The sequence below is a fragment of the Dicentrarchus labrax genome, unplaced genomic scaffold (assembly GCF_905237075.1).
Source record: "Dicentrarchus labrax unplaced genomic scaffold, dlabrax2021, whole genome shotgun sequence".
NCBI classification, from domain to species: Eukaryota; Metazoa; Chordata; class Actinopteri; family Moronidae; genus Dicentrarchus; species Dicentrarchus labrax.
In genome coordinates, this window is record NW_026136706.1 from 24066374 (window position 1) to 24082052 (window position 15679).

At 40.6% G+C, this 15679-nt stretch overlaps 2 protein-coding genes across 4 annotated transcripts; one reads left to right on the forward strand and one right to left on the reverse strand.

Moving 5' to 3' along the window:
* Nucleotides 1-31: 31 nt before the first annotated feature.
* ska3 (spindle and kinetochore associated complex subunit 3) lies at nt 32-6763 on the reverse strand. 3 transcript variants are annotated; one of them, XM_051403613.1, is made up of 11 exons: nt 6496-6763; nt 6335-6396; nt 5487-5658; nt 4879-5317; nt 4722-4783; nt 4138-4337; nt 3745-3951; nt 2657-2851; nt 2445-2524; nt 2001-2140; nt 32-385 (listed from the first exon to the last, which is right to left on the reverse strand). In XM_051403613.1, the coding sequence occupies exons 1-11, from the start codon at nt 6608-6610 to the stop codon at nt 228-230; spliced, it is 1830 nt and encodes a 609-aa protein (XP_051259573.1). In that variant the 5' UTR covers nt 6611-6763; the 3' UTR covers nt 32-227. The 3 variants fall into 3 exon arrangements, with proteins under 3 accessions (XP_051259573.1, XP_051259574.1, XP_051259575.1); XM_051403614.1 differs by having other exon boundaries at nt 2445-2512; nt 6496-6746; XM_051403615.1 differs by lacking the exons at nt 6335-6396; nt 6496-6763 and adding an exon at nt 5993-6274.
* A 2127-nt stretch (nt 6764-8890) lies between these two features.
* LOC127365828 (uncharacterized) lies at nt 8891-15662 on the forward strand. The gene is made up of 5 exons (XM_051404330.1): nt 8891-8923; nt 9055-9147; nt 9300-9489; nt 11376-11579; nt 14928-15662. The coding sequence occupies exons 2-5, from the start codon at nt 9095-9097 to the stop codon at nt 15660-15662; spliced, it is 1182 nt and encodes a 393-aa protein (XP_051260290.1). The 5' UTR covers nt 8891-8923; nt 9055-9094.
* Nucleotides 15663-15679: the final 17 nt, after the last annotated feature.

The following is a 15679-nucleotide window of genomic DNA, read 5'->3' on the forward strand; positions in this document are numbered from 1 at the left end:
AATAATCATCTTTAGACAGCTCATTTCCATATTATGTGCAGTGATGTGTTATGATTTTATTATATACAGGTAAGCTTAAAACCAGAATAAATGTACATAAATGCAGATTATTGACTAGCCATGCATCAGAACTATTTACAATCTAGAAACAAAAGTTACCAAGCCTCCTTTCTCTGCTACATTTTAGGCTCCCATTCAGGCAGAAGAGTAATGTATCCGAGCAACCTTTAGTTGTGTGTGTTCAATTTGTACACAGAGGTGTTCCTGGCTCCTCCCACATGCTTCAGCCTCTTGAGCTCCATTAGACAGAGGATGTATACAGGGGTTTTGGTTCCGACATTGGTAATCCGCCTCAGATCCTCCATCTGAAACTCTGTCTTCTCTCCTGCAGAGGGCACCACAGAACAATGACTGGTTAGATGCATCAGACAGCTGCAAAGTCCTGTTTTTGTTCTTCTTGTTCATATGATTACTCGCTAGTATACAACATACAAAAATTTCCACTATATCTGCAAGACTTGGTGTTTTGAGTTATTTATGTACTTGACTATGTACTTTTGAGTATTATTTATGTATGATGCATCACCTTGTTTTAGTTACTATTGTCTCAACTGGGTTTTGAGTAATGCAAGGTAATTTTGTTAGTGCAAATATATTAAGCCAAATAAATATTGAACTGATACACATGGGAAAACACTCATATTTGCAACAGTGACGCTGGCACAGTCCCATGGCAACTTAAGTGACAGATCTGTGAACGTAGATATACTGCCAGGCATCGTTTGTCTACTCTCCAAATGTCCCAGGTGAAGCATTATCTGCATTGATTATAGACATTTTATGACAGTCTGTAATTTGAGATAATAATAAATAATAATTCATTGGAGATACATTATGATGCAAGGTTTGTGAATCCAGTTTTCTTCTTCCTGTACTAATTCACAGTAACAACACCTTTGGTCTCACTCCTATTTACAGTGTCTCATCTTTTTTGATTTGTTAAATCTGTTCAGTTTTATTTTATATTGTTGTCACAGTTCAGACCACTCATTGTCACTCAGTTAACACACAACGTTACTTCATAGTTATTTGTTGGCTTGTCTCAGTCTGTGGAGGAATAATGATCGCTGAGTGGCATGGGCAGCTCTTTGCACTGAATACTATACATAGGCAGTAAGTACAACTCTACCACATGATCTTCTATAGCTCAACAGGAAAACATCACTAACATTGACACCTCATTGGTTCCATTCATTTAGAGCTTATGCAAGTAGCAAGGAAGTTGAGTGGATAATTTCCAGTTCAACTGGCATATTTGCCTGGTCTATGAACGCGCCAGGCCTTAGTGGCTTTGCTACTGAACTCTAAATTCATATGCAAATTGTCAAAACATCAATCTATTTTAACATGGATGTTTTGCAGCCTAACAAAGCTGGGCAATGTGACCAAAATCAATATCACAGTAACTTTAATACAGTAAACACTTGATAAATTAAAAAGGATAAAAAAATACCAGAGTTTTTACAAATAAAAGTCAGAATTACCTCATTTGCTAAAAGAACATGTTCAATAAAGCAACAAGAGACGACAAAAGCTCAATACGTTGTCAGCTTCTTTGTCTTGAATGCAGATGTAGAAAAAAAAAAAGGTATAGATGGATTAGTGGATAACTGTGACTGACTGCTTTTTTAAAAGGGGACCTCTGGAAAGCCCAACGTTCAAAAACAAAACAACAACTCAGTTATAATGGCTTGCTTGCATAATTACCAACCTATAATGACTTTGTTGACAAACAAAAATCTCTTATTTATCGGTTGGTCAGAAGATTGGTCACTGTTGCATTTCTAATTCCAACATTGAGATCTCACTCTAATGTTCATTTAGTATTTCTGATGATCCAATAGCACATTCATGTATGATTAGTCTGGAAGTGGTTACAAATACAAAAATCAATATACCAATATCTGAATATTGTCTTTGAAGTGTACTGTGGCACTGACCTGGAAACTCTGCTGTGAACTTGTTGATGTTGTGGATTGCCTGGTTGAGGTTGTGCAGAGCCATCTGCCTCAGGTAGCTGGGTAAACTCTGGAACTCGCTCTCTGACACCACAGACAGACTCACAGCACTGGGACGAGAACTGGATGGAAAAGCACAAGTTTAGGACACAGAAACGAAAAAAGCTACAGGCATGAATGACATCAGAGCAGCATAAATAAAGCAATGGAAGAGATGGAAGAAAATACACAATCATAATTAGAAACAGACAACACTGACAAAACTAACCACCTGAAAATCTCCAAATTTAGTGAAAATATATATTCAAATGACACCACATCCCTGAGTATCTTATTTAATTAATTCATATTAATTTCTGCTACCCAGCAGCAGTCTAAGTCTTAGTGAAGGTATTGACAGTTGGATAAATCCCTGAGTTACTTTACCTGTTTTTATCTTTTTCTGGCCTGACATGTGGGTGCACAACAGCCATGACAGTCTTCTTTACCTGAGTCTGGGACACAAGCTACAAAATAAGAGGGAGAAATCTTAAGCAACAAAGCACACAAGAAGAGTATGGCACATATTAACATATTATAAAGTTGGTTTTGATGTTCCGATTAATGTGTCAATCAAATCAATGTGAAAAGGTACGCACTTTACAGATGTCCTGTGTCACAGAGCTGAGATCTGGCATCTCTGGGGTGTTGAACTCTTGGAAGTCTGTCCTGATGCGAGGTGTCCCCAGACTGAACTCCTGGGTGGGTCCATCCAGCTCCAGACTGCTGACCGTGAGCTCCAGCTTGGTCACCTTTTCATGCTCACTAGTCTTCTTCTGCATTTTGGCACTTCTCTAGAGGTAAACACGAGACGGGTAAAATGGCAGGCAGACAGAAAATAAGGAGACTCCAGTTTATATATATATGAAGTCCTTATTTGATTGCACAGGAGTCAAGATCAAGTATTAGAAATTTCAGCTTATTTGTTCCTCCTGTGTCTGACTAGGAGTGGACCAGTGAATCAGTAAAATATATATATACACACACATGCGTATACAGTATGTTGATCATGGTTTCCCAAAGCCCAATGAGATGTCCTCAAAGACATTCAGTTTACCGTCATAGAAGACTAAAGAAACCAGAAAATATTAATATCTGAGAAGCTGAAATCAGAGAATTTGGAAATGTTTTCTTTAAAAAATGACTCACAATGACCATTATCAAAAACAATGGTAATTAACTAAATAGTTAAATAGTTAACAGCTAATCGATTAATCTACTAACTGTTGCAGGTCTAAATATAGCACATTGACAACACTTAGCAATACTTTTTATATATACTATTAAATACTGATTGTGGAGATTATCAATATGCTATTTTTGTTGTAATTAGCTTTTTTAAGTTGATGCTCCGTGTTGCACTTTCTTTGTTTCTTTGACAGATTCTTTCCCCCTATATTAGGCACGAGTGTAATTTTATTTGAGGTACTTCACTGACAGGAGTAAAAATATTTTCAATATACAGAGAATACAAATAAATAATCCAGTATGCTGCCAATAAAATTGAATATTGTATGTGTAAACTACATTTAACCAGACTCGAAGTCAGACAGGGAAGAAATGACCACAACCCTTAAACCAAATGGTAGTGAATCTCTGGCGCACATTACCAGCTTTCAATCACATGGCACACTTCTGTTTTTACACACCTCAAAAAAAAAGGGGGAAAAAAGTGGCTAAAGCTTACACTTTGTAAAGAATTCCCCAAAACAGACTCCAGGTTTGGCATCTCTGGAATCTGCTTGTCCTCCACACCCAGGATGGATATCTCTGGCACATCGTATTCCCAGGCACGTTTGGAGCCGGTTGCTCCATTATGAGGAGATGTTGGAAGTTGGAAGGTGTGGCTATCCTCGTCAGTTTGCATGTTGATAGGCTCAGGCTGCCGTGCACTCTGCAAACATATACAAAAAGGCACAAACTCTGAGCTGAAAGCTTTTGTGTTCTGCCAGTCTGGATGAGGAAATAAAGATTTTTTTTATTACATTGCTAAAACAAATTTTGTGACCTCAGGGTTTAGAGAGAAGGGTCAAAAATATCTGAATTAAATGTTCCACATATACACACGTATTCTTTAGACCTTTTTATTGCTGACCAGTCGGTTCATGTACGGGGTTTGAAACGCTGGGACCTCAGGGGTGGTCGGCAGGTTTCCAGGGCGACCGGGGGATTCTGGATCATCGTTGCCCTGTGCAGGTGGGGAGCACTGACCATTGGTCTTTTTGATTTTGAACCCTGGGGTGCAAAACACAGGTGGCTCTGGGGACTCCAAGTTGTCTGCTGAAGGCAATAAGAACAATGTGATATGAGTGGACAGTAAAACATAAAAAAAAGGGGGGGGTTTGCAATATGCTAACAATTGTTTTGTTTTCTAAAATGTGGCTGTCATCCTAAGTAAATTCTAGGGTGACACTTTCAAAAAGTGATGCTTCTTCAATATCTATCAAAACCAGAGTTTCTTTAAAAGACCTCATACCCTATATTTAAACTTTAAGAATACACCTCCATTTTATGCATCCACTACAAATTATTTAGCTAACAATTTTTTTTACAATAGAGTGCAAGTAGAAAAAGGTTACACACAACCACTGTTTAGTGTAGATGCAGCAGAAGAACAGAAAAGAAAGGCTGTGATTCCTGTCTGGAGCTCTAAAAGTTTTATACCTTTTGCCTGCAAACTCTCCATTAGTGAGTTCACTGGTGGTGCAGGTATGTGTTGTGGTGGCCTGTTAAAGAAGAAGACAGTAAAAAGCAGTGACTCGTGTTGCCAGTAGAGGTCAATAAAGGTCACATACATCATGCAATGCACATAATGCTCTACCTTTGGGGCTTTTCAACATTCTTCTGGAGCAGATCCATGGTGAAGTCATTGTTCAGACACATGGTGTGCTCTGAGATGCCAAAGTCATGCATCTGGGGCGTCTGTAGCTCATCGTCATCCATCCGCAGGGCACATTTGGGAGTTATGGGCATGGGCGGCGGTGCGGGCGTGCTGAGGGATGGCAGAGGGAGGCTCATCTCAGGCATAGGGGGCACTTCAGAGCACCACTCCGCCCCAGCCAGAGTTCTCTTCAGCTGCATCTCAGACAGACCAAAGTCAGAGAGCTGCGGGGTTCGCAGCACGTCAGCGAAGGACGGCGGTCCGGCTTTCAGAGGCGATGAAGAGTGATTACCTTCAGCCTCCTCCTGGCTTCCCGCTTCTCCTCCTGCTGACTCATCGGCTACCTCATCTTCAGCATCCGACTCCTGACTTTTGGTCCCTGTGTTTGGGAAAGTCACAAATAAAACACATTTTGAGTGCATCTTGTTTCCTTGCACTGCAGCACATTCTCAGTATTATACTGCTCATATAAATCCTAAATAAAAAGTTAATCTTTTACAAACAAGTAAACTATGTTTGACCATGTTACGGCTACAGTCATTACTTACTGGTTGGTCTCTGGGTGTCTCGGGGAGCTCGGTAACCGTATTTTTCCCAGTGTGCCCTCAATGTCTGGATGTCCTCAGTGACCCTGTGCTCCATGACCCTACAGGCCTTTATGAAGCTGCTCACCTCATTCTCCTTTGCTTTCTGCTGAGCCAGCTGTTCCTGGATCTGCCCCTATATGAGGACAGACCTGAGTCGATCAGAACACTCAAATTTGAGGCGCCATGTAGCTCACCTGGTACAGCTGGCGCCCCATGTACCAAGGCTGAGTCCGTGTTGCAGCAGCCACGGGTTTGAATCTGATCTGTGACTCTGTCATACGCCCTCTCTCTTCCCTATCCAATAAAGGCAAAAAAAAAAACCCAAAATATGTAAAACACTCAGTTAACAGGACCTATAGCGTAGCATTAAACTATCCTGTACAAAACTGCAATGTGTTGTAAAGACAGAGTGTTAGAAACAGGCAGAATAATAGATTTAAAACACGTTTACACACAGAAAGTCTTACCTTAACGAGGCAATGATACATTCTTCACAGACAATGCAGACCTATATTATTTCATATGCTGCCACTGCACTGCGGCTCACAATACACGGACATCATAATAACAATAAATGACACTCTTTGGAAGTCGTGGGGGTTTCCTGTTAGTAGGTAGCTAACGTTAGTAGAAAACACAGAAACCAAATAACTTAAGTAACTTAAACATAAGCACTGCAGCCTGTGAGGTGTACTGGATGGAGAAGAGGCTGCTGGGGATGTGGGATCAGTGGGATGTGGGATCAGTGGGATGTGGGATCAGTGGGATGTGGGATCAGTGGGATGTGGGATCAGTGTTTGTTGTCGGACCTTTAGGTTTCCGACGTCGCAGTTCAGCTCGTGATACGCTCGCATCGCTCTCGCCGTAGTTTCTGAAACAAGAAGGAACTCATGTCGATACACGGGAACCAGCTAACATGATTTGATCGACATGGCTGAACCGTGGGCTTGCTGGTGGTCGCCTCACTCACCGTCGTCACCGTGGTTGTGACGGGTTTCAAAGGTCTGCTGGAGTTGGTCTGTTTGTGACTCGAGGGTCACCGCCAGCTTCCTCAGCTTGGAAAAGAACTGTCTGGTCGGGTCCATTGTCAGAGAAGAGGCTCAATTAGGCAAAAATACATCGAAAGTATTTCAAACTAATTCCTATAATTACGCCGCCAAACGAGCCGTGTGTTTACGTCCTCTCATTTGACAGGAAAAACTTTTCGATTTTGGCGCCTCTTCCGGGTGCAAGAGGAAGTGTCTTCTTCTTCTTTGCGTTTTTTCTTTGTTTAAGCAACTTTTAGGTGCATACCGCCCCCTACCGCACCGGAGTATGAGGACAGGACCTTGTTTTCATTGGTCTATAATCTTATATACAATAAGTTTGTATATATATATATAAAAAAATCTTACAGTTTACGCACACACATTATCTCTATTTATTTATGATACAAGGGATATTACAAATAAATGTAGATAAAGTGTCCCATCCTAATCCAGCCGTTGTTGCAAACTTTCTTCATCATATTTGACACAGTGTATTATTATTGTTTATTATCAGCCTACATGTTCATTTTCAGTTACATTACAATGTGCACATACCTGTGAATTTACTTCCCCCAATAGAAATAGTCTTATTTAACCCAGTGTGATCTTAATGTGGGTAAAAGTATCTTTTGCCTTTAACACTCTCTGCTCTGTCTTTTGTCCTCCTTTGTATGTTCTGCCTTTAGTGTCCTTATCACGCCTTTTCTGCCAAAGTTGTTGTTTTTTTACCTTTCCCTTATTCAAATGGATTGTCCATTATGTGCCTCATATTTAGTGCTGTATTAGCCACCCTGTCTGCAGATTCATTACCCTTTGATCCCACATGTGAGGGTACCCAAAACAATTGTGCATCTAGATCTTCCCTGACTGACCTCATAGTCTGTAAACGTAAAAGAGCTGCAGAGTCAGCACCACCCCGTCTGGTTTCACTTCTTCCTCCCACTGAAGACCAACGTTCCCTGCCTACGTCTTTGGGTTTCATCCAAATAGTTTAATGTGCACCATCTATCTTGACTATTAGGAAAACAAGATGAATTCAGAAGTACAATACAACTCACATAAGGACTTTTCTCTGATTAAATCATTTTAATGACTTTCTGTGGATCCTTTAAAAGAGACATCCATGTTGTGCATTCTGGGGTTGTGTATAATGAATTACAGTGTTTGTGCAATTTGATGATCTCTGGGACAGGAAGGGCTCCTATTATAGGCATACATGAATGTAACTGCAATATTTGGAGTCAGGTTTGAATAGAAACATATATTTTGTAGGGTGAAAGGTGTAGGTTTGGTTTGCATGGACTCATTTTCCAAGTTTGTGCTAATTCATTCAATAAGCCTCAGCAACAGTTTCTATTACGTTTGTCTCCATTTTAAATTCAGGAGTTAGTATTCACTGCTCCTCATGTCAGTGGTTAAATAATGGAGCCCTGCAGCCAGAAGATGGAGCTATTTTAAGCAAACGACAGAGGTCAGGTAAACTGACCTCATTACAGGTTTAGGTTTGCTATGCTATATTTAGAACTGCCATTAATATACCACCTCTCTTAGCAAGAAACAGCTCCATGAGAGAACTGCAGGGAAATAAAAGAAGGTGTGAAAGCATTTGCACTCTTCAGTGTGGGCTTTTCCATCCAACAGATTACAAAACCACAGGGTGAAAAACCTTTTACAACTTTCCTCCCTTTTCCTGATGGGTCATTGCTGTTTGTCTTGTCATTTATATGAAATTACCCAGAAATAAAAATGAAAAATGGATGAAATAAAAAAAGAAAGTGACAAAATATGTTATTATTACTTTAGTATGGAAGATAATCAAGCTATAATTCAGTGTTAAAAGAATGAAAGACTAAATTCAAAACTGATATGATTTCTAGCTAAAATTATCTTCCATAAGCTTATTTGTGTCTCTACAATTACATGGTCTGTAAGTTGTACTGACGAAGGCCCTTTGACTGAATTTTTCACCTTGTATCTTCTCTTCTACTTATTTTGTCAAGATCAATGACATGACGAAGTGATAACAAATGGACACCTCTTCTTACAGTAATCATATCTACATTTAACAATAACAAATATTTTAGCATTTTAGACATGAACAATCATAGAAATATTATGTCACCAATGTCACAATGTACAATAAGACTGATTATAAGGGCCTACATATTTCTGTAGTGTGAAGATATATACCTCTCAATATTTGGAAAGGTAAAGCTTTAGGTTCACTCCAATCATGCTCCATCCTCCTCTCAAGTTCAGAGAGAGTTGTGGGTGGAGAACTCTTATCAGATTCGCTGGTTGTTCAGGAGAGTGTATAAATATTGGACAAACTGTGAAGGTCAGTACAAACGTGCACACCGGACAACCGAGGTGAGTTGCATAAAGAATTCAACATGGTTTCAAGTTTGGTCTGGTAAATGTGTTATCAGAACAGTGAATAGATTTACACCAATTTCAATCATCTCTAAATAATGGCAAAACTTTCTTACACCTGTTATCAGGAACGTGGGATTAACTCTCCTCTGCACAGCTAATTGAGCCATGGCGATGTTTGGAAAGGTTTTGGAGCCAGTAGGCTACATGCAAACTGTCAGGTGAGTTTTCCCTTTGAGCATGTCAAACAATGGTCTTATGCGTTTCTAAAAACAAAATAATATATCTTCATAATAAATTTTCATTCCATATGTAGAACCCGTCAGCTTAAACTGTTGCATAGATGTTTCTAAAGTGTGTATGTGGCACTCAGGGTCCAGGTCCAGGGGATATGTTCCTATCTGGGCGGCAGTGCCACAGCAGAGGAGACTGAGGTGGCCAAGAAGAACCTGGATCACATCGATCAGGAGCTGGGAGCATCGGGTCACGGTCTCCTGGACGACCAGGAGGTCCACCGGCTGGAGGACGACCTGGCAGTGGTCTACTACCAGTTGGGTACAGCGGTGAGGAAACTTTCCCTGGAACTCACATATACAGTTGCACTGAGTGGAGCCAACTTGTTCTCTGGTTATTTTGGAGGGTATTCTAATGTCAGACTAAGTGATGAGACATAATTTGTATAATAATGTAATGTTTTATTTACCTCTCCTCATGCAACAATTTTAAAACCGTTAAAAATCAATACTATTCTAGTTATAATTTGTCTGCTGTATGGGTGGGCAACTGTCCTATTAACACTCCAGATGACACTGGAAATGCATCATCATAATTTGGTGTCCTGAAACCACCTTCTCTCAATGTGAAGGAAAGCATATACTGCTTATTTGTCTCTGTATTTGAAAGGAAATATATTCTAATGTTCTCAACTTGCAGTCTCTTCGTGACTAGAAGGGATTTAATTTCCTGCTCAAGGACACCTCAGTACAGGACAGAAGCTTACAAATTTAAGGACTTGAACCTTTGCTTCCCCTGATGAATGACATAAATGTATAGATTTATGGTTTTGAAACCACTTGTTTAAAAATGCTGGGATCAAAGTTTTGAAACTGTCCTTGAACAGACTTGAGACTGACCTTCTGAGGATATCAAGTTGGGTCAGAGAAAAAGGGCGAAGGATCTGGTATCGAATTAAAACTGAACAGTGAGCTGTGACCTGTTGCTGGATAAAAGATAGAGGGAAGAGAGTGCGTATATACAGCTCATTTAACTGCTACATTTGGTAGTTTAAGATTAAGGGCTCTTAAGGTGGAGCTGACCTTGGTGAGTAAGAAATGCTCTGCCAGATTCCCAAAACTGATGCGTGACTGTGACTGAACTCATCATGCTAAGCGTGTTATGTAAATGTAAACATGTAACCAGATGTGTAATTGAAGCATCTGTTTCGTTCTACCAGACTCAGCATGAACAGCCTCTTATTTTCTATGTAATTATTTCACTCAGTGTTTATTTGTACAAATCTCTTAAATAGGCTAAACACAGCAGACATTGCATCTCATAGTAAGTTTTCATGCATTTGCATTTGAAAAAAAAAACCCAAACTTTCCTGAATTAAGTGAATGGAGCTGGTGTGAGTACAGAATACTCAGTGCCAGTTTCAGTGAAGTTTCTGGAGTGAGAATGTGAGAGAAACTTTAAAAAATCCATTTGGGTAGATTTTAGGTATGTTTTCACGGGGGCATTTTCAGGTCTTCTCATTGTGAAAATTTGAGAGATTTCTTGTTTGATAGAATTAAATACATTTAAATAGGTACGATGACATAAACATGGTGGAGAGTCAAACCTATTAGCAAGACAATCATCTTTATACACCTTCTCATTGTTATATTCTGGAGGTGCAGTGTTGAAACTTTGACACTTTATTTTCAAACTAACACCTAATTAGAGCAGTGCATCAGTGGCGAGGGGATAGTACGAGTAAAACTTCAAATAAGTTAGCTGCTGTAAATCGAGAGCGAAAAAGAGACACAACAGGCAACCACAGAGACACATAATTACCACAAAGACACTACAAACCAGCATTATTAGAGTTTTTTTGTGTCTCTTTTGGCCACATGCAGGAGGGGTGTCTGTGTCCAGGGGCCCCTTGTCTCAAATTTTGTCCATGTCTAAATAGCAACTATTTATAATTTTATTTCATAATAGAATATAAAACATGAGAAACTATATATTATATAAATCAAAGTTGTTAATTTGTCATTCATTTATTTATGTAACTATTAATAATGTACAGTTTATTATTTACTTATTGCTGTTAATCTTAAATTAGTCTTACATTTTATTTTTTTAAAAGTATTTTATAAATGTGCCTCTGTTCTTTGACACTGTGCCCGAGTCTGCCCCATTGAGCACTATATCTCAAGAAAAATCCCCTCACCCCTGCTTCTTTCAGGTGAGGGCCCAGTCAGACTTCACCAAGAAGGAGACGGAAGTGTTCCTGCAGTACGTGCAGGACTACCGGCTGGAGAGGCAGCTGACAGCACTCTACAACCGCCTGATGGGAGTGTCGGCGCTGACCGACCAGCCCACATTGCTGGAGGAGCTCATACTGAGCCGCAAGCCCAAACGCTGGGAGCTGAGGGAGTTCTGCATCAAGGTTTGTGAAGGTGCAGGGCACAGCATGGAGGGGTGGGCAGGGGGTCTTTGTGTTCAACTCATCTCCCTGCAGGGGTCATTAAAGTTTAATTGTATCTCATTATACAAGTCATTATACAGAGGCACGCAAGCCTGCCTAACTACAGCAGGAGGAAGTCTGAGGTGACCTGGGCGCACACACACACACACACACACACACACACACACACACACACACACACACACACACACACACACACACAGTAATAAAAGTATATAGAATAAAACTGACAGAAATTAAAAGGACACAAACAGTTTTGGAACCGCAGATGATCTGTCATCAGTATGTACAGTATTCTTCATCAGATCCAAGAATTAAGAAGCTATTTCAGATGGCATTCCATCAAAATAATGCAAATATACTCAATATACTTTCCCTGTGGACAGATTTATAAGGAAAAAAGCATTGAGAAGCACAGCTGTACAGGATAAAATATTCAGTTTCCAGACCAAAAAGATATATTTGACAGAAAAACATTGAGGTCTTGTGGGGAATGAAGCATGCTGCATCTATCTTCTCGCTACGAAAATAAACTGAATATTTAATTCAGCAGAGCTGTGACCTTCTGTTGTCTTTCTTGTGAGCTGAGTTGGCAAATTCCCTTTTGCCTACTCTGTTGGTACAGGAACAAATGTTTTTTATCCACTAAAAGGAGCAACGATACAGTGTTGCCCAGGCTTTTATCTTCCAATTAAAGCAGGAATTTCAGAAAAGCTTTAATACTGTATTCTGTGTGAAACCACATTACATAACCGTGATGTCATAAAAATGTGGCCAGTTTGAGACCCCAAAAAGCCAATGAGTGCACATATTACTCTTTATTCATAGATTCAAATCAAGCTTTTTCTCCTATTTCTTATATAAAAGCAAACTGTTCACTGTTTCAAATGAACAATCATGTGTCCATTAGTCCATCTGTCCTAGTGCCCTTGAGCAAGACACATAATGACCGTCCACTGTAGGAAGAAATGGACCTTAACATGCACTGCAGCAGTCACAAGCTTGTTTGTTATGTAAAAGTAATTATATAATCAGCTTTTAAATACAGACATGACCTGGGTCGGGGCACTATTTACCCCTCATCACACTATCTAAGATCATTTTAAGGGCAGTGTAAAGACACTGGACATAAAGGACCTGTATTCAGAAAGATCCAACGGTATACAAGAAAAGATCTGTATCCAGATCTGTATATCGTATTGTATTCTAGCTTTAATACAAATAAACTCTGTCAAAGATCCAGTCCACATACATTCCCTATCTTTGACACAAACAAATGTATCCCCACCTTGCATAGTACTGCATTTTTGAGCATTTATTCCCATGAGAATTTGTGTAGTGTTTTTCTGTTCAAGAAACTGCTGTTTTCACTGAGTTTTCATCCTAGAAACTCAAATCATCCAGAGTCTTCTTATTAAGGGGCTTTAGTGTGTGAAAGAGCCAACCTCAGTGGATTAGTCTAAAGTCTAAAGTAATTTCTGCTTGAAATTGGAGCTGAACGAGTGATTTGTTTGTGTGATGCTCCGTTAAAGGACTTGTTTGGACTACGACCTGATTGGCATAAATGCACTGAGTAATATAAAAGTTCTGTATATTCACTGAGGTGCAAAGAATTGTTAAATTTGCCCTTGCGGTGCAGTCATGGTTAATCATAGTGAAATTATCCAATAAACAATGTACAACCAAGCGAACTTTATTCTGTGTAATGAGCTGAGAAATCTTCAGTGCACAGCAGTAGGTTTTACTTTGAGAGAAGGGCAGCAACATGGCAGATTAGGAATCAAAGTCACCGCTGAAAATCATGTGTCCGGACCGGAGAACCTGACCTTGTTAAGCAAAGGAACCCCAGCTATGTTTCTTTAACCTTGAAGAACTTATCATGTACAAATATGTTGTTGGTGATAAGTATATGTGTATATTTTACTCTCCTGCTGGCACAAGAACACAGGCAATGTCTTTTTTTCTAAATCGGACAGAATCCACCTCACCCATACATTTTCACCTAAAGATCTGCAGACAGTGACAGACCTCTGTGGCTCTGTGTACTACCCTAGATAACCTTGCATATTTGTCTGCACAAAGAGTTTGTGACATCTGTGTAGTTTATTTTAAGGAGCTTGGACGGTCTCGCAGGGCCAAGTGTTTGCTTCAGTTTAAGAGAATGAGCCAAAACAGTCTTAACCAGCCTCTGTTCTGCTGTAACACTTTTATGTTCAGTGTAGCCTGCAAAATTCCCTGATGGGACAATACAGTGTCGTAAACAACTCATTAAAGCTGCGCTACACATGATCTTGATAGAAACCCATTTTATCAGCTGAAATGAGTCTTAAAGTGTCCCACTAATTAAGCTGAAAAAGATTTGTCAGAAGTGTGTCGGTTACAGACGATCAAAACCTGAATCTGAAATCCAAACTTTTCATAAACAGCCTCCAGCACATGTTCTGAAAGCTGAACTAAATACTGTGGAGGTTCTTATGCTGTCACCTCTTTGATGTGCTTATTATATCAGAGTAGACATACTGTGTGTAGTTATTATGGCTCTTGTTGGCTGTAAGAACATAGTCAGGAACCCAGAAACTCTCTACAAACTCCAGGAATTAGCCTGCATTTCAAATGCAGCAACTTGACTTCAGTTCTGATTCCTGGGTTGTAGTTTCTGCCTCTCCAAAAAGTTCTGAGATAATACATTCCCATGGCCTAGGGACTATCAGAGTGGAGACCACAGTAGAATATCAACAAACCCATGCCATGGTACTGCTACAACTTGTATGCAGCATTCATTTGGCTGGAACCCATCCACAGGTTGTTTCTAGTGTCAGTAGTATCAACACTAGGAGATAACGAGAGAAATTAAAAGTAACTTTATTAGCTAATCGTTCCGGCATGGTCAGCTACGTACAAAAGCAGAACAATAACTTGACAAAAACATTTGCTTCTTTGTACACAGGAATCCATAGCAATTCAAAGTTTTACATTCTTGCTACACAAATTATTAAGATCACTTTCTTGTACAATTTATGCGGTTCTTCCAATGTGGTCGAACTGCAAATGGCTATATAATAACGGGACTTTTAGTTCCCGAGGCTCCTAAATGCTGTGACTACTCTGTCAAAATTTCTGAATACTTTTTTATTTATTTCAAAGAAAACAGTTAAAAAAAGTTGCAAAGCCCAGCTTTAATTTTAGCCAACACTAGTTGAACAGCATTCATGTGGTAAAACAACCCATCTGGTACTCCCGCAGGGTTAAACACATGTTCTAAACTATTTTAGACTACAGTTGAAAGCTTTTTCCTCTTCCTCTCAACAGGTAAACTTTGTCCTTGGCACCGGTCTGCTGTGCCTCTTCACGCAGGCTTCTCTGACAGGCAGAGACCAGGCTCTGCTGATGAAGACCTGGTCCGACCGCATGGGCGCCCTCTACAGGAAGATGAAGAACTCAGGAGGCCGTTGCTTAGGCTACTTTCTGGAGCAGGCGGAGGAGGATGTACGACAGCAGCTCCAGGAAGCCGTGCAGAACCGTGCACCCCCTGAGGAGGCGGCAGCGGGCATCCTGAAGACCCTGGAGAAGAACTACGATTGGCTGCGCTGGGCAGTGATGCTTCACCCTGCCGTAGGACCCATGGAGGATGAGAAGGATGAGGAGATGCAGGAGGAAAAGGGAGACGTTCCGGCAGAACAGCAGCCCAACAATTTCCTTTCTGTGGTGTCTGAAGCACCAATTCCCCATGTGGTGGCGTGCTACCGTGACACACCCACTTCGCTGGACAAGAGCCGCATCCACCAGCTCATCGTGGACCTGGAGTGGAAGATCCCCAACCCACCACCTGAGGTATATGCTTCCATTGAAGAAGACCCAGGCAGAGCGCGGCGTTATCTGGCCTCACGCATGCTGAAGAAGCTACAAGAGGGGCTGGGATCTGGTGTGGCTGTCCACGTGGTGCCGGGGAGGATGGAGATGAAGTGCAACTTCCCTCCAGCCTCCTACTACCTCTACGAGTACAAACACCGGTTGGCCTCGGGCACCGTGTGCGTGTTTGGATGAAAGGGAGGAGAAACAAC

Bases quoted from the DNA above. Each gene is read 5' to 3' on its own strand.
- LOC127365828 (XM_051404330.1), top strand. From the start codon at position 9,095: ATGGCGATGTTTGGAAAGGTTTTGGAGCCAGTAGGCTACATGCAAACT. The intron at 9,490-11,375 runs GTGAGGAAACTT...TGCTTCTTTCAG, and splicing joins ACTACCAGTTGGGTACAGCG to GTGAGGGCCCAGTCAGACTT. The intron at 11,580-14,927 runs GTTTGTGAAGGT...TCCTCTCAACAG, and splicing joins TGAGGGAGTTCTGCATCAAG to GTAAACTTTGTCCTTGGCAC.
- ska3 (XM_051403613.1), bottom strand. From the start codon at position 6,610: ATGGACCCGACCAGACAGTTCTTTTCCAAGCTGAGGAAGCTGGCGGTG. The intron at 4,784-4,878 runs GTAGAGCATTAT...CTTCTTTAACAG, and splicing joins AATGTTGAAAAGCCCCAAAG to GCCACCACAACACATACCTG. The intron at 386-2,000 runs GTCAGTGCCACA...TGCCCTCTGCAG, and splicing joins GTTCACAGCAGAGTTTCCAG to GAGAGAAGACAGAGTTTCAG.